At 44.5% G+C, this 23676-nt stretch overlaps 1 protein-coding gene across 1 annotated transcript in view; it reads left to right on the top strand.

Moving 5' to 3' along the window:
- LOC119160761 (zinc finger MYND domain-containing protein 19) overlaps positions 1-23676 on the top strand; it is a 125745-nt gene that overhangs the window by 52735 nt on the left and 49334 nt on the right. The window contains exon 3 of the mRNA XM_037412989.2: positions 9744-9850. Coding sequence (XP_037268886.1) covers positions 9744-9850 — 107 coding nt within the window. The remainder of the gene's footprint in view (positions 1-9743; positions 9851-23676) is intronic.

Below are 23676 nucleotides of genomic sequence, written 5' to 3'. Positions count from 1 at the left end.
CACAAAACAAACCACATTATTAAGCCACACCTTGGCAATTGGCCGCCAGTATCAAAATCACGTCATACAGAAGTAATACTAACGAGGCTCAGGATAGGACACACATACACGACACACACATATTTTTTGTCCGGTGGCGATCCACCATTGTTTGACAGATGTGGTGAAGCACTAACAGTTCTTCACATTTTAATGCAGTGCAAACAGTTAGAAACTCTAAGAAAACAACACTTTTCATTACCCTACCGACAACATATACCTTTACAACCTGCAATGTTCGTCGGTAGGGAACCACTTTTTAGTCATAAATCATTGTTAGCGTTTTTAAAAGAAATTCGTAGTTTTCATATATGTTCGGGCATTCCGTAGCATGACCTCTCCAGAGAGGTTTTCGCTGCGGTGGCTACACTCAACAAAGCACTTGCCTCACGGCCCTTGGACGCAAGGGTATGAACGAGTGAGGCACTTGTGCTAATGCCATACATGTCCATCATCGTTTTCTATTATCACCAACTTTTGTCATCTATTCACACCACACACACCTTTCATGGCATGGTCATGATTTATTTATTTTATTTATTTATTCAATACTGCCAGCCACGCTTTGGCAGCCAGGGCAGGAGTGGTACAGTGCAGAGTTTGAATACAAAGTTTACACGAGACCAGTAACACGGTCCCCGGTACACAGGGAAGCAATAAAGCAGTAAGCTTTCAGATTTTCACGACACACACACAAGTGCGCGCAATCAGTAGCACGGCCCACGATTCGCAAAGCAGTAGTAATTCTCTTTACAAATAGCTACGTGAATGTACAATAAAAACCGGCAATGCTAGTGTAATGCAAAACACAAAGTTCACTACGCGCATTGACCAGGAAGCGTGAAAACAAAAACAAAAAGCAGTGTGCGTCAGTGGCATGGTAGCAAGATAATGCGTGAAATACGTTAGTTCAATAGAACAGGGAAATATTGATTGATTTGATTGATTGGTAGGGTTTAACGTCCCAAAACCACGATCTGATTATAAGAGACGCCGTAGTGGAGGGCTCCGGAAATTTTGACCACCTGGGGTTCTCTAATGTGCACCCAAATCTGAGCACACGGGCGTACAACATTTCCGCCTCCATCGGAAATGCAGCCGCCGCAGCCCGGAATCGATCCCGTGACCTGCGGGTCAGCAGCCGAGTACCTTAGCCACTAGACCACCACGGCGGGGCTAGAACAGGGAAACAAGACCAGCACTTCCAATCATACACAATTTTGAATAGCCGTTGAAAAAGCATTTTGATTAGTTAAGTTAGCAACGTCGCGTGGCAAAGTGTTCCATTCTGCTATCGTTCTCGGGAAAAAAGATAGACTGTGAGCGTTTGTTCTCGTGAAAGGCATTAGGATTGTTTTGTTTGGCTTGTTCCGGGTGGAGCATGACATGTTGAATTCGAGATAAGTATTGAAGTCAAGCTTTGAATAACTATTAACTATGCTGTGTAATATTTTAAGACAATGTAGTTTACAGCGGAACTCTAGTGTTGGTGGGTCAGAACGCCTGCGCAGTTCTGTCATGGATACTCGCCTGCTGTATGCGTTGTGAATAAATCGCGGCGCTTTCTTTTGTACCCGTTCGAGCATCGCTGAATCTGCCTTTGAGTGTGGGTCCCAAACAACGTCTGCATATTCGAGCAAGGGGCGGACCAGCGTAGTGTACGCAACGGTCTTCGTTTTGCTTGTAAAGTGCTGAAGTCGGAGTCTTGGAAGCCAAAGTCTGCGCAGTGCTGATGTAATGTTTTGTATGTGTTCGTTACAGGTGAGGTTTGATGTCATGGTTACACCCAAATATTTGAACTCGTTAACAACCTCTATTTCAACATTGTTAATTTGATGAGTATATTGAAACGGACACTTTTTGCGCGTTATAGTCCTTTGGCGGCACTTGGTTGTATTCAGGCTCATAATCCAATCGGCACACCAATTACTAACAGCTGTAAAGTATTTGTTGAGAATTTTCTGGTTATTTACCGATTTAATAGGGAGATAAACCACGCAGTCATCGGCAAAGAAACGGAAACGCACCGGACAGTCGAATTGTAAATCGTTTAAATAGATAATGAAAAGCAATGGACCTAAGACAGAGCCCTGTGGGACTCCAGAAACAACTGATGACAAGCGAGAGGCAGAGTCACCTATTTGAACGTACTGATACCGATTTGATAAGTAGGAGTCCAACCGCTGAGTTATTTTCTCATGTTTCGAATTTTTAACATTAGGTTGCTATGGGGTACTCAATCGAAAGCTTTTTCGAAATCCAAGAATATAGCGTCAATTTGCCCCCCCCTTATCTAAAACTGTTGAGATGTCGTTAGTCGGCCCTGCCGCGGTGGTCTAGTGGCTAAGGTACTCGGCTGCTGACCCGCAGGTCGCGGGTTCAAATCCCGGCTGCGGCGGCTGCATTTCCGATGGAGGCAGAAATGTTGTAGGCCCGTGTGCTCAGATTTGGGTGCACGTTAAAGAACCCCAGGTGGTCGAAATTTCCGGAGCCCTCCTCTACGGTGTCTCTCATAATCATATGGTGGTTTTGGGACGTTAAACCCCACAAATCTAATCTAATGTCGTTAGTCGTGTGTATTAGTTGTGTAACCGTAAAAAATCCACGCCAAAAACCATGTTGATTGCTCGTAAGAAACATGTTGCTCTCAAGATACGTTATTAGGTGTTTAAATATAAAGTGCTCCGAAATTTTACTGGCTGTACACAAAAGGGATATGGGGCGGTAGTTTTTTACAGAGAATTTATCGCCGGATTTAGGCACAGGAGTAACTTTTGCAGTTTTCCAATCGTCTGGAACCACACAGATTAGTAGACTTTCGTTAAATATAATGTAAAGGTATTTCGAGCACCACTCCGCATACCGGTATAGAAATGCGTTTGGTATTCTGTTGGGACCTGCGAACTTTTTAGGGTCAAGGTTGAGCAAAGCCGAAAATATTCCCGGCTCGGTAATAGTTATATTGGGAATGTCAAAGCCAGGAATATTGAAATTAGTGCAGCACTGGGTTGCACGTACAAATACAGACGAGAAAAAGACATTAAAAGCCCTTGTTCTCGAGCTGACATCGGACAGCTGTCCTAAATCTGTGATTACTTTTAGCCTTATATCTATGGAAGAGTACACAAACGAAGGTAACCCACCGGCATTTGCGATAAATCTATGGAATCAAGGGTGCTGTTGCACCCCGACAGATTCCTTCTTGCCAGGAAATGTTCAAATGTCATCGCTTTAAACGCTACCCTTAGCTTTCATTGCAGGCATCTGAGGACTTTGTCGAACTCGAAGCATCAGAGCCCAAAGAAATGAAACATCAACATGCACGTGCTCATCGTGGGAAAAACAAAAACAAGAATAATGGCTGTAACCATTATAGTGAGATAGAATATATTCCAATGTTGGAATCGGTCGGGCTCTGGCGTTCTAATTTTACACAGATGCCACGAGATGGTGCGACTTCTACGTTTTCTAGCAGCTTTGGCTGCATTGTAAGACAGTTGTTGGCTCTTTCGAACTTTTAGCTGGGTTCACTTTAAGTCATGTCATAACTTCCAAACAATAAACAGCCAACTTGGTTACTTTCTGACTCTGAGGTTGCATATTGGCCAGATATACATTTTTTTTTTCATATTTACTGCACGTGCTGAGAACATTCCGAGCACTTGTGGCACATTTGTTAACCTACTTTATAGGAGCGCCCAATTTTTTTTTACTACACGAGGAAGCAGGTGTAATGGTCATAGAATTTGCTTTAAATCATCATATAAGACCTGGAAAGGCCAGGCAATTTTGAAAAAGCAAATTGGTAGGCACCCTGAAGATGCCTTGTCATCCTTGGCGTGTTAGTTTTAAGAGGGTTAGTATTGATGTCATCTCCTGTAATGGCGCATGTCCCCCACTGTTCATCCTGCTTATCCCGCTGCCCAAGAAAGGCGATTTCGAAAATGTTTGTTGATGGGAATGACCATGGATATTTACGTACATGGTTGCATTTTTAGGGAAGCTTGCAAGAACTGATTTGGGAGGACTGAAACAGCTCACCCAGAGCTGCCGAGCACAAAAAAAAAGCTTAGGCGATGGTGATGAGAAAATAGCACAGCAAGATAAAAACAGGATCCATTGCCTAATGGAATGTTGCCAAAGCCATTGCGGCAACCCTTCCCTTTACCACTATCCCGGCTTCCAGTCGTACATTACACTCTCCCCCCCCCCCCCCCCCCGAAACATTGCGACAAGGGATCCTTCTTGGACGCTCATAGCTCTGTGGTGGGAACCAGTTAAAAGAACACTGACAAAAAAAAATATGTTGCATCGTGTTTTCTTTTTTGCAACAGGTTGCTAACGACCCATTTATCGCTTTTTTTTTCCTACAACATTCACGACTACATAAAAAAAACTCAAACGCTTGCGCTGTAGTGCGAATGATGATTTATTGTCTAAAGACCTGCGGCTAATGCAGGATAACATGCACATGCGTACTGACACCAGTGAATACAATGAAGACCAGTATTTCTTGCAAAAAACTGAAAAACAACTTAACCTATTAATCATCAATGACCCTTACCTGAATTGAAATTCGGGACAATTAATTGACTTTTTAAAGAACACGACGTAGTTATGTCACACTTCCGAGTTTTTTTCTCCTAAAGTAAAAGCTGTAGGACGACCGAATGACAAGTGTAGGCAAATGTATTGATGAACATGTTGTGACCGAACTTAAAAATACCACTGGCATTCACAGCAGCGAAATCATTTGCTCTTCTTTGTATTTAATGCTGTCAGTGGGCATGTGCCTGTGTGAAAGTCGGGTGTAATGTTAAATTACTCTCTACTGTGACATTCACATGCACGAGAAATAACTTTGTTTTGTATGTTTGAATCTATCATAGATATATATATTTTCAAGGTTGCGCTGCACTCGTAAATGTTTTACATGTGTTATTCTAAATAAGCACTTGCTAAATAAGCACTTGGTTATGGTGCTCAATTGACAGTTATTGTATAAGCCGGGCAAAAATAAATATAGCTGATATTTAGTCCAAGGCTGTTTGAAAAAAAGTTTTGCCAGTTTCCGAGTCCGGGTGATTCGGGTTGACAAAAATTTTGGTGAGTATGAGGCTGGCTGAGTAACATCTGCTCCATCCTGCGCTGAACCATTGCTGTTGCGCCAAACTCTCTTAGCAGGGCCATACTAGACCCGTGTGCTCGGATTTGGGTGCACGTTAAAGAACCCCAGGTGGCCGAAATTTCCGGAGCCCTCCACTACGGCGTTTCTCATAATCATATGGTGATTTTGGGAGGTTAAACCCGACATATCAATCATTAATCATTATCAGGCCCATACTGCGCTGCAGTACCCAAATTTATTGGCACATGCGATAGCTATCGAGCCTAAAAATGTGACTGAAACATCATTGTTCAGTTTCATTGAAACTGTGGTAGTTTCGCTTTCATGAAGGCTGTGATCGCTGGCGAAACAGCTGCAAACATTGATTTTTAAGACACGATCGCTAGCGGTTGTGCTACCTTGGCAGGCATCAGCGGGAGTGGGTTGGTAAACCCTTTCATATGCAGTGCTTTCAATGCAAAGAGTCATCTCTATCTGGTGCAACCATATTTTTTTACACTAGTATTTTGTAGAGTTACGAGATATTGGATCTAGAAGAGTTGGCTGCATACCAGCCTTATTTCGTATAACAATTAAATTTGTTGCTGTTGCTTTCATTGTTTCGTTCTACAGCGCAACAGATTTTTTTATAACTTGATGGCAGCACTTAAAAAAAACTATGGTAATGAGGCTCGAATGAAGGGGTGTGGTGCAGGGTACTGGAACAGCCTAGCAAAGACAGGTGTACAGGATTGTTTATCGAGTGCTTGCACATATTCTTGTTCATTTCGTCACTTTGCTCCTTTATACGAGCTTATCAACTCTGCAGTTGACACTCGATCATTTAGGTTAGAAGATGGTACTGCATAGCTAAGACAAGTAAGTTTCATCGCAAGGGCGAAGCAATGAATGCATTGGCAAAGCAGCTATCTCTTTTGAATTCGATCTCATGTAACTCTACAAAACGCTCGTGTAAAATACGGGTGCATCAGAGAGAGCAAAACTTTTCTTGCAGTCCCTTCGTGACGAGAGCACGGCACATAGAATTATAGTCTATTTCATGGATGCAGCAATATTGGGCTGTTGGCCTTTGTTTTTTATAACCCTTTAGTGCCTGAATACTACTGGACAAAACAAAAATTGTTTTCATTTTTAAGCTTTTGATTGCCAGAGTTATGTGATTTTGCAGCTAAATTATTTAAAATTCAACTTTTAACCATTCTTTTATGTGTGTCACAAATTCTTCATATGCCTGAGAACCGAGGACTTTGCAACAAAAAAACGTACTTCGGAACTGTGTAACTCGTTGTGTGCCACCAGTTTAGTGTGCATATACCAAATGAACAAAATTATTGAAGATAGAACTTGCATCACCCAGACGAGAAAGAACAAAGTGAGAGCTATCGCACGTACTTTGTACTCTCTGCCATTAGCTACAAAACAATTGGTTCTAGCATTAAATACTTTAGACGAGATTGCACTAGGTTTTCATGCGGAAAGCTACGTTCCCCCTGTGAGACATGCATTTCGTGACTTGCCTGCTTAAATTTTTTTTCGGTATTTCGCAGATTCGCTATACTAGGCAGTAAACAACCAAGCAAACAGTGTTACAATGGACGCATACACATGAAGACAGTTAGGTTGGTGCATGTGATGTTTAGGCCTTAATAATTCATGTCACAATATAAAAAAACAAGAAAAAATGTCGGCTTAATAGCCCAAAAGTGCAGCACCTAGATATCCGATGTAAAATAGTCCCTATGAGCCACCAATATGGCTGTTCAGCTAGTGCATTTGCCAACAATTGTGACAGCATCCTTAGAAGCAAAGTTACAATTGTTGCTCGAACGAATTCCACCCCCCTTCTGCATTTTATCATGCTCATTCAATAGAGGCGAGTGAGGAGTTTTCTCATTCTCTCTGCTGCAAAGACAGGCCTCCAAAGTATGGTGACGTTATCGCATGGGCCCTCCCAGCAACTGAGATGGGCCGGTTCATTTGATCTTTAGCTTACGCCCATTTTCATGCGCTTTTCCGCAAGTAGAACATGTGCTGCGCGGATGGATGCTGTAAATTTTTACTTTAACAAGATACGATGAAAATGGAAAAGACCTGGGAAAAGTGGCTGTATTATTGCTGTTGTGCAATAATAATACTGTTGCACAATTTAGCTTAGTGTTTGAATAATTCAGTATTAGGCAAATGTTGCTTCATAAGCACTTTGAAACAGGGCTAAGTCTGCTCTGAATGTTTTTCGTTATTGTTCCAAGCCTGCTCCAAAAGGCACTTTTGCCTGCTCCCAGGACTTCTCCCAAACCCATGCACCTTGTTCCATCCACCCCTGTGATTAGAGGGTGGCAGCAGTTCTCCCCATCAAATGCTAGACACAAGCTCAATTCAAGCCATGAAGGTGAAATTCAACTGCTGTAAAAAAAAAAACTGCATATTTCCGCACAGTGCAAGCTAGCTCAGCATAGGCCTGTTATATTTGTGAACCAGGCAGATGAAGTGTTTGGCCAATGTAAGCAGTGTCTTATTTGGTTAAAGGGACTGTCTACTGCTCTTTCTTCTGATTGTGGTGAAAATGAGAAGATTGTTCGTCACGTCGGTGCCAACGAGCATGCTTTTTGGTTCGAAAGAAGTGGAAACAACTCTGCATAGTAGCAGAATTTGACTTTAAATAGTATGTAAGTGATGACCTGTAAAATACACTGTTTTAAAAATTTACCAAAGTTGGAGCATATAAGAAGGTATAACAAACTTTTAAACTTGGAAAGTGATGAATCGATGCAATTGTGTAATACAGTCAAAACCACCTAAAATGACAACTGTTTTCACTCTATATCAGTTATAATAATGAGAAGCTGCTGCATCATCATCTTTTGTATGTTTTCTATGATTAAAGAACCTGCTTAGAGAAATGCCCGCTTCTCACATTATCAGTTATAACAATTCATTCTAGCTGGCTGTTAGGTTTTCATTCTGGAAGGCAAACGAACCCGAAACCTGCAAAAAAAAAGAAAGGAGGAACCACGAGATTCAAGCTACTAACAACTGCCTCAACCTCAACGTCCACCAGTGCAATATGCTTCATTGCATGGTGCGATGGCATTGAGGCAAAGCTGACTTTTAAAATCTTTTTTTGCTCGGAACTTTTGGACATTCAATTTGAGTAAAAAGTTGATGCTTTGTAAAGTTTCAGAGTCCATATCTTCAGGTCTTGATGTTCATTTGCGCCGGTAGGCTTGTGGCGGTCCTGTTAAGGTGCCCCAATTTTCAATCATGTCTGAAAATAAGCAGCTTCGCCATCCTTAATACTGATGCTTCTTCGCATATCCCACCTGATATTATAGGTTTCTTGCAACAGTCTACCGTCCCTTATTTTGCTTTTTTTTTGTTCAACTCGTTTATAACAGTTATCAGTTGCAACAGTGAAATTTTCGTGGCACTTCAGTATTGCCATAAGCAGCCCCGCCGCGGTGGTCTAGTGACTAAGGTACTCGGCTGTTGACCTGCAGGTGGCGGGATCGAATCCCAGCTCGTGGGCTGCACTTCCGATGAAGGCGGAAATGCTGTAGGCCCATGTGCTCAGATTTGAGTGCACATTAAAGAACCCCAGGTAGTCGAAATTTCAGGAGCCCTCCACTACGGCGTCTCTCAGAATCATATCATGGTTTTGGGATGTTAAGCCCCACATATCAATCAATTATTGTCATAAGCAGGTTTGACATGTTCATTTAACCTTGTAGTGAGGATCTGTGGCAGTGTCGATTTTTATGAATATATTCATGGTGCAGCATCCATGCACTGCAGTGAAACCACCTTTACAGGGAGGTTACATATTGTCTAATATTCATATATTCTTTCATTTCTAATACTTCTAAATTTTTAATGGTTTAAATTTGAATACAAATGCATTCAAATGACATTATATTTGTTCAAATATTCGAAGTGCTCGAATATTCACAAAAGCCTAATTGGGACAAGTTGGGACGGGTTTTTGAGTGTGAGCTTTTTGAAAAAATTTGTTTTTTAACAATTTTCATGTTTAAGCATCTTGTGAAAGAACAATGTTTAACAGAAATATTTAAATATTCTGTGTGAAATAGGAAATGTGCCAAGGTGTATCAAGGTTAGCAAGCTTTCTTGATCTGGGCTATGTTGGCATTTTTTTTACCACCTTTTTTCTCTTTTGTAGAGTGCATAAGGGAAGCATGTGTGTGAATAACACTGATGTGTATTAAAACCAGCAGAATATAGAGGAGCCACCACCTTCAAGTATATTCTTGGTGCGTTGGGAGTGTTTTCTGGGTATAAAATTTTTTCTTGTGTGTGCCCATTAAACATGTAATAAAACGAGACAAAACAAAATTATTGATCGTGCATAGTCTTTTGATCTCTTGTAGAATCATCCCGTAGAAATCACATTGATTGTGAGCACACATGCACACACAATTTGCTGCATGAGTGGGCGTGGTGGTAGCTGTCATTTACATGTTTGTGTTGCAGTTCTATTGGACTGGCAGTTCTACTCTTGAGCATATGAGGTGTGTTTGCAGACGACCAGCTCAGCTGAGCCCTATTTATTCTTTTCTAGGCTCGTGTGGAGGTGGACAAGGATGGCAATGGGGCCCAGATATTTGCCTATGCCTATGAGGTGAATCAGGGAAAGGGTTCTGGGCAGTACCTGCACCAACTGCTCTGGTATGTCCTTCTTTCCTGTTTGACAGTTCTTTGTCACTTGCAGTCACCTGCTTTGGAAACCAAAATATGCTTCGTCTTGCTCTGTGGCATCTGTGAAGCCAGATTGCACCGCACTGTTTGAGAAGCGTCGCCAAAGTTTAAGATTGTTCTGTTGAAATTGTGCTCGGTATGCGAACAGTCTAATTTCCTCAAGAGCTTATGTGGCCACCAGTGATAATGCTGGAATCTGCTATAGCACATGTATAAAAGCCCATGCACTTTACCAGTTCTCAGTTTATTGACAGGCGATGCTCTGTACACTGCTATCAGTGTGCCATGTTGAATTTTTGCTACCCGGGCGCAGGTTCAGTTCTTCCAAATCAAGTCTTGCCTTGAACATGCCGACTGCTTCCTTGGTCAACGTCATGACCACGTGACAATATTGATGCCATTTGCGCAGGGGTGGAACATTTGCGCCATTTCATTTTATTACCTTAAAGACTTATCTAAGGGATGCTACATAAGGGGTGGATGCACAGAAAACATACGAAATGGTAACCACATATATGTTATTTGTGAGACGGGTAATGTGTTGCACTTTGCGCCATTGTGTGCAAAACTTGTGTACCTGTGCCATCGTGCGCCGAACTGCCCTTGTGGAAACTCGTTTATCTGCGCCGTACTGTTTTGCAGCACCCGAATTCAGCGGCAAGGTGCGACAGCCATCAATCCCCATGCCCAAAGACATGGCTGAGACATCGTATTTTCTGTTCCATAGAAATTGTTATGCTTTTGGTTTCGTCAGTGATGGCTTGAGCTGTTAACTTTCATCATAAGGTTGCAAATCACTAGCGCATGCGCTAACTCGGCAGGCACCAGCGCGTATGGCTCGCAAACCCTTCTAATCACTGTGCCTTCCTGGTAAACAGGCTGTACCAAAAGAGCATCTCTCTGGTGTGGCAGTATTCCTACACCAGTGTCTTGTAGAGTTGTGTGATATCGGATATAAGAGAGTTAGCTGCCAGCCTTACTTTGTACAGGAAAATCTGGATATAACGAATCTCAAGGGACTGCTCAAAATCATTCATTATTTTGAAAAGTCATTGTAGTGAAAGTATTAGAACTTTCTGTAAGGAAATGTAAATGCTAACACGCAAGCCGCCTACCTGTGCTGCGTATAGGTTGGTCACCGTGTTTTGCTGCTTATAAGCGAGACAAAAAACTCGAAATATTATGGAACCAGTGCACGTTTATTGGAGGAAGCCCGCTGTAGTGTTTGCGGGGCACTGAGCACTCCGAAATAAATGGCACACACAAAGTTTTATACCATGCCTAACTCACCCTCGACTCTAGCGAGGTTGTATTTTATCACTCGACGGTGCCCCCTGGGGCCATGCCGCAGAACAAGGTACATTAAAATATACATTTCTGTTCCTTTTAACAAAAGGAATTAAGCTATACATAGTCTTCTAGGTACGGTGGGAAGAGTCTGCTGCTACACATCATGCCAAAATGTCCCCTCTTGGAACATTGGTAGCAAATGTTGCTGCGTTCGGGGCAGTTCTGAATAGGAGCATGCTGATAGCCTCAGTTGGGGCAGCCAGTTATGCAATGGGGTGGCCGGTTGTAATGCTGGCACATCGATGAAGGTGCAGCGAGTTGCCGCAGTAGAGGACGGTGCTGCACCGGGCTTTGATGGAGCGCAGTGTTTAACTGTGGAGGCTCTTCAGGCTTTTATTCTTGGAGGGGACGCTGCACGCGCTCAGCATCATTGCTGATCTTCACGGCTTTCTCAAACGTAAGCGTGGGCTCCTCGACAAGTTCATGTAGCCGCGTAGAAGTCAATCCAGTGAGTAATTGTTCGAGCGGTAGCTGGTCCTTCAATTCACTGAAGTTTTGCTGGTTAGTTGTGTCTTGCAATTCGAAGCGAAAATCCTGGGGGGAAGGATGGCTGTGACTACTACATGTGGTGGGCTGAACTTGGCTGCTGATGTTTATACCAATATGAAGTAGTAGGCGTCTTTGGTTGACTCTGGCGTTTCCGGTACGGCAGCTTGCCCATGCTTGCCATTGACCTTCGGTTCCAAGCAGTGTTTCCAGCAATGCCGCCTAGCGTTTCGCAGAAAAACTTTTGCCGGCAGCAGCAAGCAAATATTCTAAAAGATATTCAAGCCAACGCGTACAAGGTACTGTCGGTATTTCCGCATGGTTTCAAAATACGGGCAGCTTTTATATCAGGACAGCCAATCACAGCTACGTACGGTGTGTTATCAGCTGGCGTTTAGCTGACCTTCCTGGGGATGGTGGCTGGCTTTGTCAATGTCGTATGTCCACTGCCGTAGTAGTGTTAGCGAGGCACTGAGCACTCCGAAAGGAACGACGCACCATTCCACGCTTAAGTTCCAGTCCACGCCTAACTCACCCTCTGCTGTACCGAAGTTGTATTTTATCTTTGCTTGACTTGACGGCGCCCCCTGGGTACATAATGCAGAAAGAACAAGGTACATTATAATATCCTGCCCCGCCGCGGTGGTCTAGTGGCTAAGGTACTCGGCTGCTGACCCGCAGGTCGCTGGATCAGAACCCGGCTGCGGCGGCTGCGTTTCCGATGGAGGCGGAAACGTTGTAGGCCCGTGTGCTCAGATTTGGGCGCACGTTAAAGAACCCCAGGTGGTCAAAATTTCCGGAGCCCTCCACTACGGCGTCTCTCATAATCATATGGTGGTTTTGGGACGTTAAACCCCACATATCAATCAACATTATAATATCCTGATTTGTCCTGATATGGGCAGCTTGACTGCTGAATGACGAACATTTAAACATGTGCATCCTTTTTACGCACTGCGAAGCATCGACATTAAATACCGATTCGTTGGTTCGCGCGTGCTGTTTCAATGTCGTCGTGCTCTCATTGCGTTTCCTGAATGACAAATGGTATGAATCATGTCTGTCGTCAGCTACTTGGGTTCGTACAGGTCCTTGAAATCCTTGAAAACTCTTTAATTTGAAAATGCATTTACAAGGCCCTTGAAAGTCCTGGAATTTTGGCATCCTTAAAAATTCTTCAATTTCGTGAGCAGTGCATTCTCATATCGACATCATGACCTCCTATATGTGGTAAATCGGTGTGTCAACCTGTCAAACTTCCCATTTCTGAAGCAGTCACAGTTGGTAGTACTTCTTGATGCAGCGTGCGGCAAGTGGCAACTGCACAAGCCACCGCTCGTAACGGGGTGGTGCCATCCAATTTCGAGGCTATAGCAAGCGTTGTGCGGGTTTCTTTTTTATGCAAGGACACTCCACACAAGTATTCGAACTTGGAAAATGTTTAGAATATATTTAGTTCACTTCCCAAGTTAACCTAAATGCTCATTCTTCTAATCAGGGCCCATCGCGAGCATGTCCAACACTGACGAAGCTCTATAGGAAGGGCGACGAAAGTTGTAGTGACGTCAAAACAGATCTGTAGTGAGGAGAGTGACCTCCGGGCTTCTGCCACGTACCTACTGGCAAAGCATCGCAGCCTTCTGCTGCTAGCGGCGCATTTGTTCTGCAGGTGCTTGTTTGGCACATGTATGCGAGAGCAGACGATACCCAATATGACGCGTGCAAAGCTTTGGGATCATATGATTAAATCGCCTACACTGCTACGTACCTGCCCAACTGGGTGCCCACAAACAGGAACTGAATATTGTCTCTATCAATAAGACGATAAATTATAGCGAGGATAAATGAATCTTGGTTTGTGTATTGTGCTTGTTAGAGCTATAATTAATGCTTGCAGCATAGAGCACGCAAGCCACAAATATTGTGGCACCACCCCTTTAAGGCCTGACTACACATACGCGTTGAAGCCGGTCGGTGCATAACTTTGACACGTCATGCCCTTTCTCTATGGAGAATGAGGGAGAGGGTGCGAGAAGTTAAAAGAAATTTTTTGTTATAATTGCGATATCTATATATTTATTATAAGTGCAATAAAATTAGTAATTTTTGAAAATGTTAGAGTGAAAATTTTCATCTTGGCATGCTACTTCGAGTCCTTGAAAAACTTGAAAAATGTTCTGAAAAGTTCTTGAATATCCTTGAATTTTCATTTTGTAAATCTGTAAGAACCCTAGCTATGCTCACATGCACGCTTCGTCCTCACACTGTGTGTAATGTGCGAGCGTTAGTGAAGCACGCACGGGTAATCATCGGCAACTAATCTCGTGGTTCACTCGTGTTGCATTTTTCACTGTTACAGCTCTCGTTTCATGCTGCTTCCCGAGCTCATGTTCAACATTCAACCACCAACCAAAAATCTAGAAAACAACCGTATAACAAACACGCAAGTAAAGCTGCCCGACGAAAATGGCAACAGAGCAAAGCCTCATAAGAAAAAGTACCAGGTGATGATGATGGCGATAGGGCTATTGCACATTTGTATAGGGCAAGTAGATAGAGAAAATACGCGGGCGTTCTGATAATGATGATACTGGCAGGTATGAAGCTGGGCATTATTTTTACAGCTACACTTTCTAAAATCGCTATTTGTTGTTTTGAAGTGTTGTGGAGAAATAAGGGGAATATAATTGTGTACATTATCCTGAAACATTTGGTATTCTGAAATTTGCAGTAGTAAAATATTTTCACATTAAACCAATGGACATTTGGAAGGGGGTTTAGAAGTCGATCTGAACATCTGAAAAGATGACAACATTTGACTGTATAACATTACAATTTATTGCTATCACTTTCATTGCTTCAACCTTGTGCTAAAGCTTCGATATTTTTTTATAACATAATGGCAGTGTTCACAAAAGCAAAAAAGATGTCTGTAAGGTGCTCAAAGGAAGGGGGATGGTGTCTGGTTATCAGATGAACAGCCTAGCAAAGAGAGCACAGGACTGCTCACCAAGTGCGCACAAGTATTCTTGTTCATTTAGCCACTGTGCTCCATTACACAGCGCTTATAGACTTGGTGACTAAGCATCGAAGCTTGGGCATGTTGGTTGAACATTGGCGGTAACACAGTGCAAAAGGAGACGCAAACACGAAAAGATGACGTGCACACACAGTGCTGACAGTTAATTCAGCAGAAAGGAAGGATGAACATTTACACATGTGCCACTTACATGCACGATAACCAGAAAAAATAATTGTTTACTGAATGTTGTACCTAGTGCAAATGCGACTGCGCACAGTGAAAGTGCCATTACATGAATACTGACGCATGTGATACCGAACTTTTTCGTGAAATCTTGCTCAGTGATTTCTCATGTCAACTGAGAATTATGCTCAGCCAGCACCTCGCTTTTTTCAAATAGGGGCGTCCTACTGCAGTCCAATAATAGATGTCCAAGTTGCGCTGGTGTGTATTGTACACATCGTTATGGTGCTCTCGTAGACAGTCATCTAAGTACCGGCTTGTCTATCCCACTTATTTCTTCCCACACGACAGTAGGATCACGTACATCATGCCAATGGTATAGGGCATAACTCTTTCCTTACCACGGGAAAATTGGCCTATTTTTGTATGTTGCAGCTAGGAATTTTCTGTGCCGTTGCTACTAGGTTTACAGTGCCATGCAATACATCAAAATAAAGACGAATGAACGTACTTTTGAATGCTTTTCATTTTGAAACAATAAAAAAAATTTATTTGGCGCAAAAAATTAGTATACAATAAAATTATAAAATTTTCAAAAATTTTTTTAAAAACAAAGCGATATCTCCGACACAAAATTTTTCTGAGGAATTCTGAAATATACAAAATGTTTAGTAATCACAGGGCAACATTATTTAGAAGAGTTGTTAAAATTGACAGAGCTGTTTTTGAGTTACAAAAAAATTGCCTGATGCATAGCGAAATAGTGAAGTTCCGAGTTGGTCCTACGCGAGAATTTTTGTTTCAAGAAAAAAAATTTTTCAGCAAAATATTACATACCAAAATGCAAGTACTAAATGTAGGGTTTGAAAGGTACATTTGACGGAAGAACTGGCAGATCTAAATAGGTAACAAAAATTGACAAACACAAATAATTAGGTTTGTTCACAACAAACGTCGTAATGATATACTTATATCTTCCGAGTAAAAAATTATGGAAAGTTATGAGAGATGCAAAATATTTAAAACAGCGTATTGGAGTAGGATCGAAAAAATGAGTTATAGCTCAAGAACTTCTCGAGCTATAAATTGTGCACTACTGCGGAGCGTCATGCCGAGGTCGATGCCCGGATCCCTCTGGGGTCGGAAGTCCACGCGTCTTTGTGCTGGAGGCAGCACATCGCCCCCATATGAAGTAGACATGCTAGAAATAATAATAACAATATGTGGGACACATACAGAGCAAGTCAGCCAGCTCCAGAACACGACAAACAAAACGGAAGGTGAAAACCAAACATACCCGCGACTAACAGCTGACGTTCCCGGCTGATCTGATGAAATTTCTTCATCGGGGCTAAAATCCGATGTCACCACATCGTTGTCTGATTCCTCACTACTCGAGGAATTCAAAAGATCGCTCGTTGAGGCGTCGGCATCGAGCGAAATCGCTTTTTTCCGAGCGCGCGTGGTTTCTGATGTTGACGCCATCGCGTGAATCACATGCACTTCAACCTTTGAACGGGCGTGACCTTTAAAAATCACCGCCACGCGGTAAAAATGCGAACCGTACAGAAAAAGCAATTCTAGTGTGTGTACCATCGCCTAGATAACGCTACAAGTCCATAGGCACGGTGTTTTTTGAAAAATAGGAGCACGAAATCATCGTTCACTGGTGAACATTGCCTAGTGGCGTGGTAAGGAAAGAGTTAAACTGCTTCCTGTGTTTCATCAAACATCCATTGCGGCTGTCACTTGAAGCAAAGTTGCAAAGCTTCAACAACTTTTCTGGTTTGGAAAATACCACCGTAACGCCAGCATGTTGTCCTACCCTCTCTAGCTTGAGGGACAGGTCATGTATGTACAAAGTACTGAACAGTTTTCTTTTCAAGAGGCACATCTGGTACACGATCATTTTCTCCACGCTTGATTTGCTTCAAAAACTTTTCTGCAACTGCTGACACCAAAGCCTTTGTATGGCAAATGGCAAGCAGGGTATAAAAAAGCTTTTGTGAACACATCAACGCAAAGGTTGATGCTCATGTGTTCAGGTTACAAAAAAAAAAAAAGACATGGCCGATTCGTTCGTCATTGGAATCGCTATAACACGAAAATAGAAAGTGTCTCACAGAAGTACTGTTTATCTGGTAGTGATTATGAAAGTTAGTGCGATGTCGATTGGTGTTTGGCAGCTATAGTACCTTTTGACATGAATGCACTGAGGTTGATGTGTAGTGGCCCATATTCATCGCAAATACCCATGACTATGATTTAATCATTGGAGTAGTTGAACTTTTTAACCTACACCTGGACACAGCTTATCGTGAATGGTGCACAAAAATATCAACAAGCACATAGTCAATACTGGTACTGTACACTTCTCCAAAGCATTGTCAGTTAAAGAGAACGGCACGACGTACACTCTCGAGTGATGCAGAAACCTACGCCTGTGCTCTTGCATACACTACCACACCATGCTTCAGCAACACCAGAGGCAGACGGTCGTAGCTTGAACCACGAACGTGCGCAACCGTTTCACATCGGCTGGCCTCTGTCTTGCTCCACCAAGGCACCGCATTTGCCTGTCAACAATATTGCCTGTATCCATCGCCTAATGTAGCAGTTTTATTAGTCAGTGCCACTGCACTCAAGTAGTCGGCGACAAAACATTGTTGGTGCATGTGGAAGTTGCACTACTCTAACGAGGAGCCATCACAAGCTAACACAAAGTTAAAGGCAAAGTACATAACAAGACTGACACATAACGGTGTCTAGGGGGATTCCCCGATGCTGGCGCGGTGCTGTCGAGACGCTTTAACCATGACCTCCGAGATTGAGTGCCAGCGCGCAATCTTGAACATAATGCTCTAACTGATTCATTGGCAGATGGTTCTCTGTCAGTGCTACGAAATGTTATATAGTTATACCTGCTTATAACGAATTCTTCAACGAAGTTTTTCTATTCCCCGTCGTTACCCCATAAAAGCATGTGTATTTGCGACCTCTATGTAACAAAGTAACAGCTGGAGACATCCTTGATATAACAAATTTTCGCCATGGAAAATCAGAAATTCTGCCCCACATTTTGTCATTTTAGCACAAGCATGCATCTTCCTCTATTTCCCCGTCGCCAACGAAGGGCGACAAGGGGGCAGCACGCTCGTGGCTCCGGCGACTCATACGAAAGCGAGTGCTTGTTGTTGTGCATGGGTGTGCGCGAGGCGGCATGTGGGCCTGTGCCCCACAAGCCAGCGTTGCCGCCATTCTTGCGGGCGCATTCACCTATGTGCCCTCGCCCTTCCTCCAAACCAAAAACAAACATAAAAAGGCTGCGTTGGCAGTGCCACCAGGTTCTTCATTCTATGGTGCCACACTTTTAGTTAGTGTGACATGTGGAGCCGCGCTGGATGTAGAGGGCTTAACTAGCCTAACCGCTGCCCCGCCACGGTGGTCTAGTGGCTAAGGTACTCGGCTACTGACCCGCACGTCGCGGGATCAAATCCCGGCTGTGGCGGCTGCATTTCCGATGGAGGCGGAAATGTTGTAGGCCCATGTGCTCAGATTTGGGTGCACGTTAAAGAACCCCAAGTGGTCAAAATTTCCGGAGCCCTCCACTACGGCGTCTCTCATAATCAAATGGTAGTTTTGGGACGTTAAACCCCACAAATCATCATCATCATAACTAGCCTAACCGAATACTTTTCTACGGTATTCATTTGTTTATTTATTTTGTCGGTCGCTCTTCATTTTTGACGCCAAGGGCGCGTGCAGGGTTTCACTGCGCATGCATAGGATGGCTGTTGTAGACGTACAGCTTTGCCCCCCCCCCCCCCCCCCCCTTTTTTTTTGCTTTTTTAATCATTTGGTAGGGGATGTCAGATGAGACACTGATGGTAAATAGCCGAGACCATGGGTGACAACAACCGATCTTCGAAGGTCGACACTTCCATCTTGTGTTGCGCCGTGAGTTCGCGGGACTGCATACTCTTCGTTATTAGCCGATTAGTTCTGGTAACAACATTACACCGCGCTGAATGTAATGAATGCGACGGCAAGAAATTGTAATTTTGTATGAAGTAATTAAGGCTGGTAACAAACTCTTCTGGGTCCTATATCATGGAACTCCTACAAAACGCTGGTGTAAGCAAATACCAGGGAGAAGTGCTCTTTTCACAGTCTCTTCGTGTTGAAAGCACATTGATGCTTGCTGAGATAGGATGGGTGCTAGCGATCATAACCATGCCCTTAAAATCAAAGTTCAATGATGCTACTCGATCGAGAGCACCAAGCGAGAGAGAGTGTGTGAGAGATATAAGGCATGCTTTTAGCATGTCTATAGTCTGCTTTGATAGCTGTGGCTCAATCGGTAGAGCGTCGTGTGCATACCATTGCAAGTGGTAGAGTCAGAGGTTCAATTCTGGGCGTGGGAACATCTTTCTATAAGTATTTTTCATTCTTGTTTGGTGGCATCTATTCTATCATCATATTGCTACATGCATGCAAATTGAGATTTTAGGGGGCGACGCACGTGTGTGCCTGACGAGTAACACAGAGTGGTCTCCGCTCGGTGTCTGGTCTACCAGTCACGTCGCTGCTGCTGCTGGTTTGAAATATATTTCATCCATCCACAGCCTATCTCACCGATGGGACCCAACCATGATGCCCGCCAACGTAATCTTTTACTTGGATGGCACTCCGCATGTATGGTTCGACGCTCATGAGGCCGAGCTCACCAGCTAGGACATCTTCAAGGACCGACTACGTGACATCTTTGAGGACCCGTCCGGTCGACAAACGGCCGCACGACAAGAACTCGCCACCCGAGTACAGTCATCAACCGAGTCGTATGTCTTGTGCATACAGGACGTGCTCGCGTTGTGCCGCAAAGTGGACGAGCAAATGATCGAGAGTGACAAGGTGGGCCACATACTCAAGGGCATCGCGGACGACGCTTTCAACTTGCTCGTGTACAACAACGTCACGACCGTTTATATAATTAAGGAATGCTGCCGCTTCGAAATGGCCAAAAAACGCTAAGTTCGGCCTCAATTTTCACGGCTCCCTAACACGGCTGTCATGTCAACTTGTACCGATTTCGGTGCCGCACCATCCTTGCACGAGAACGTCACACGCATCGTTCGGCGCGAGCTTGAGGCGGCCCGTCCGGCACCGTTTCATGCCCTTCCACTCGACCAGGGCACCGTGCAAACACCTCCGGCGGTCTCAGTTATTCAGGCAGTTGTGCGGCAAGAAATTGCTAACTTTGGTTTTCCTGTTGCCTGCTCCGTCTCCCGACCGGGCTACAGACCGATGCCAATAAATGCACCACGCCACGACCCATACACTCTGCCCAGATCCCGCAATCTGACGGAGTCGACAAGCCAATGTGTTTCCGCTGTCACCGAGTTGGCCATGTCTCCCACTACTGCCGAAGCACTTGGACTGTCGACGAAAAAGACCAAGAGAAGACTGCATTTGTAACTCCAGACGGCCTATATCAGTTCAAGGTTATGCCGTTTGGGATATGCAACGTCTCAGCCACGTTTGAGCGCATGATGGACTCTCTGCTACAAGGGTTCAAATGGTCAACATGTCTCTGTTATCTTGACGATTTTGTATATTCCCCAACATTTGAGACCCACCTTCAACGTTTGTCAGCGATTCTCAACATATTCCGCACTGCAGGCCTTCAATTAAACTCGTCGAAGTGCCACTTCGGACGCTGGCAAATTACAGTGTTGGTTCACCTTGTCGATGCATCGGGTGTACAGCCGGACCCGGAGAAAATTCGTGCAGTCACCAGTTTTCCTGTACCTCGGTCAGTTAAAGATGTCCAGAGTTTTGTAGGACTTTGTTCCTACTTTAGAAGGTTTGTGAAAGGTTTTGCAACGATCGCTCGACCTCTCACTGAGTTTCTGAAGAAAGACGTCGCGTTTATGTGGGGTACCAACCAAGCTGCTGCTTTTTCTCATCTAATCACGCTTCGGACGACTCCACCTATATTGGCTCACTTTGACCCATTCGCTCCGACAAAAGTCTGAACCGATGCTAGTAGTCATGGGATTGGAGCCGTCCTAGCCCAACGCCAACGGGGACACGACCGAGTTGTCGCCTACGCTAGCCACCTCCTCACAGCTTCTGAGCGCAACTATTCCATTACAGAGCATGAATGTCTCGCTCTTGTTTGGGCAGTCTCAAAGTTCCGCCCATATTTATATGGCACAAATTTCTCTGTAATAACTGACCATCATGCGCTATGTTGGCTTACGTCACTGAAGGATCCTACTGGCCGGCTCGGGTGCTGGGCTCTGCGACTGCAAGAGTATACCTGCACGGTGACGTACAAGTCCGGACGCCTACATCAAGACGCAGACGGTCTGTCCCGCTACCCGGTTGCTGAGTCGAGCACTATACTTGACACCGACACCGGCCCTTGCGTCTTTTCTCTTTCGCAAATGACATGCATCGGGGACGAGCAGCGCCGTAATGCGTCCTTGCGTGTTATCATTAAGCGCCTCGAATCACCATCTTCCAATCAGTCCCATCGCTCATTCGTGCTCCACGATGATATATTATACCGCCAAAATTTCGAGCCGGATGGACCGGCCCTGCTGCTTGTTATTCCGAAACACCTTCGCTCGGAAGTTCTAAATGAACTTCATGACCTTCCGACTGCGGGTCACCTTGGTGTCTCACGCACTTACGACTGAAAACGCCGACCCTTCCTCTGGCCAGGGCTTGCACGCTCAGTCAGAACATACGGTTGCGGCTTGTGAGAAATGTCAGCGCCGAAAAACGCCATCGACACTTCCCGCCGGACGGACGCCTTCAACCACTTGACATTCCGTCAGAACCGTTCTTCCGCATTGGCTTGGACCTACTTGGCCCTTTCCCCTTGTCTTCCTCGGGTAACAAGTGGATACCTGTGGCCACCAACTACGCCACGCGTTATGCCATTACACGAGCTCTTCCAACAAGCTGGGCCACAGACGTCGCCGACTTTCCCCTCAAGGATGTGATTTTGCAACACGGAGCCCCACGACAGCTGCTTTCAGACCGTGGCCGCACCTTTTTGTCAAAGGTGATAGCCGACATCTTGCAGTCCTCTCAAACGAGACACAAGCTGACTGCGTCATGCAATCCGCAAACCAATGGACTCGCAAAGTGTGTAAATCAAACTCTTACAGACATGCTCACTAAGTATGTTTCTACTAACCACACCGACTGGAATCTTGCGTTGCCGTACGACACATTTGCCTATAATTCTTCGCGCCATGACACTGCCGGTTACTCTCCATTTTTGCTGCTGTTTGGCCGAGAACCAACATTGCCTCTAGACGCCGTCATACCGTCCCCTGCGGGACCTACCAGTGAATATGCCATGGACGCTATCACTCGGGCCGGTCACGCACGCGAAATCACCCGTACTCGCCTTCTGACCTCTCAAGAGAAGCAACGGCGTTTGTATGACCAACGACACCGCGACGTACACTTCCCGGCCGGTTCTTTGGTCCTGCTCTGGTCTCCGACCCGTCAAGTTGGCTTGTCAGAAAAACTGCTTACTCGCTACACAGGTCCATACCAAGTCCTTCGTGTGGTTACTCCTGTGACATATGAAATTGGTTCTGTCGCCCCATCGCCTTCATGTGCCCAACAGGCTACCGATATTGTACATGTTGCGCGCTTGAAGCCCTACCACTCTCCTAGTGACGTTGACATTTAGATGCGCCGAGACGGCGCTTCTGCCATCGAGGATTATGCTACATGCATACAAATTGAGATTCTAGGGGGCGACGCGTGTGTGTGCCTGACGAGGAAGACGAAGAGTGGTCTCCGCTCGGTGTCTGGTCTACCGGTCACGCCGCTGCTGCTGCTGCTGGTTTGAAATATATTTCATCCACAGCCTCGTCGATACGGCGTCTCTCTTCCGTAACAATATTTTTGACAAAAATACGACCCTAAAGTCTTGGTGGACCCCAGCATAAAACACTTTCGTGATGAAAAGAAAGCGCGACTGTACATAGCTAAAGAAGTCGGAAGACCCCAGCATAATGCTTTCGTGATGAAAAAAAAAATTTGTAGTTGTACATAGCTAAAGAAGTCACATTTGCACTGAAAAAATGGTAAGAAATGAATGCAATAGCAACAAAAATTGTATAGCTATATAGAGGGAAGCTGGCAGCTAACTTTTGAATACTGCCTTCCATATTTCTACATGCTGCTGTAAAAGTACAACGCTGCTGTAAGAGTACAGGGCCCCACAAAAGAGAGCAACACTTTTTGAAGTCTTTCCGCGATGAGACCGCAGTGCATCGAAGTATATGCGAGCTGCCCACTGATGGCTGCCGAGCTAATGCCTTTAGAAGTGAAGTTCACAGTTGCTGCCTGAGTGACTCCCCCCTCCCCATCTCTCCTCATGTCTTTTCATACATGTCCAGGATGGTTGGACCTCTCTGCTTTGACAGCAAGTATCGGGCGATCTTGTTGCATGCACCCTCTGAGCGACAGAGATGGGCCAACTCATTGTGTCTCTTCTTCAGCCACGTTCGTCACTTTAGCTCGCGCATTTACCCACAGTTAGAACATACGATAAGAGGGGCATGTTATTGATTTGGACTTTATATGAGACATGATGGCAATGGTGACAGCAAAAACCCATTGAGTGTCCATATTGCTATTGCACTAAGAAGGTATTCGCACAATTTAGCTTAGTGTTCAAAAAAATGCAGAGTTTAATAAATGCTGATATTGGCATGTGATG

The sequence above is a fragment of the Rhipicephalus microplus genome, chromosome X, assembly GCF_043290135.1.
Source record: "Rhipicephalus microplus isolate Deutch F79 chromosome X, USDA_Rmic, whole genome shotgun sequence".
NCBI classification, from domain to species: Eukaryota; Metazoa; Arthropoda; class Arachnida; order Ixodida; family Ixodidae; genus Rhipicephalus; species Rhipicephalus microplus.
This window is presented reverse-complemented; position numbering and strand designations above follow the sequence as displayed.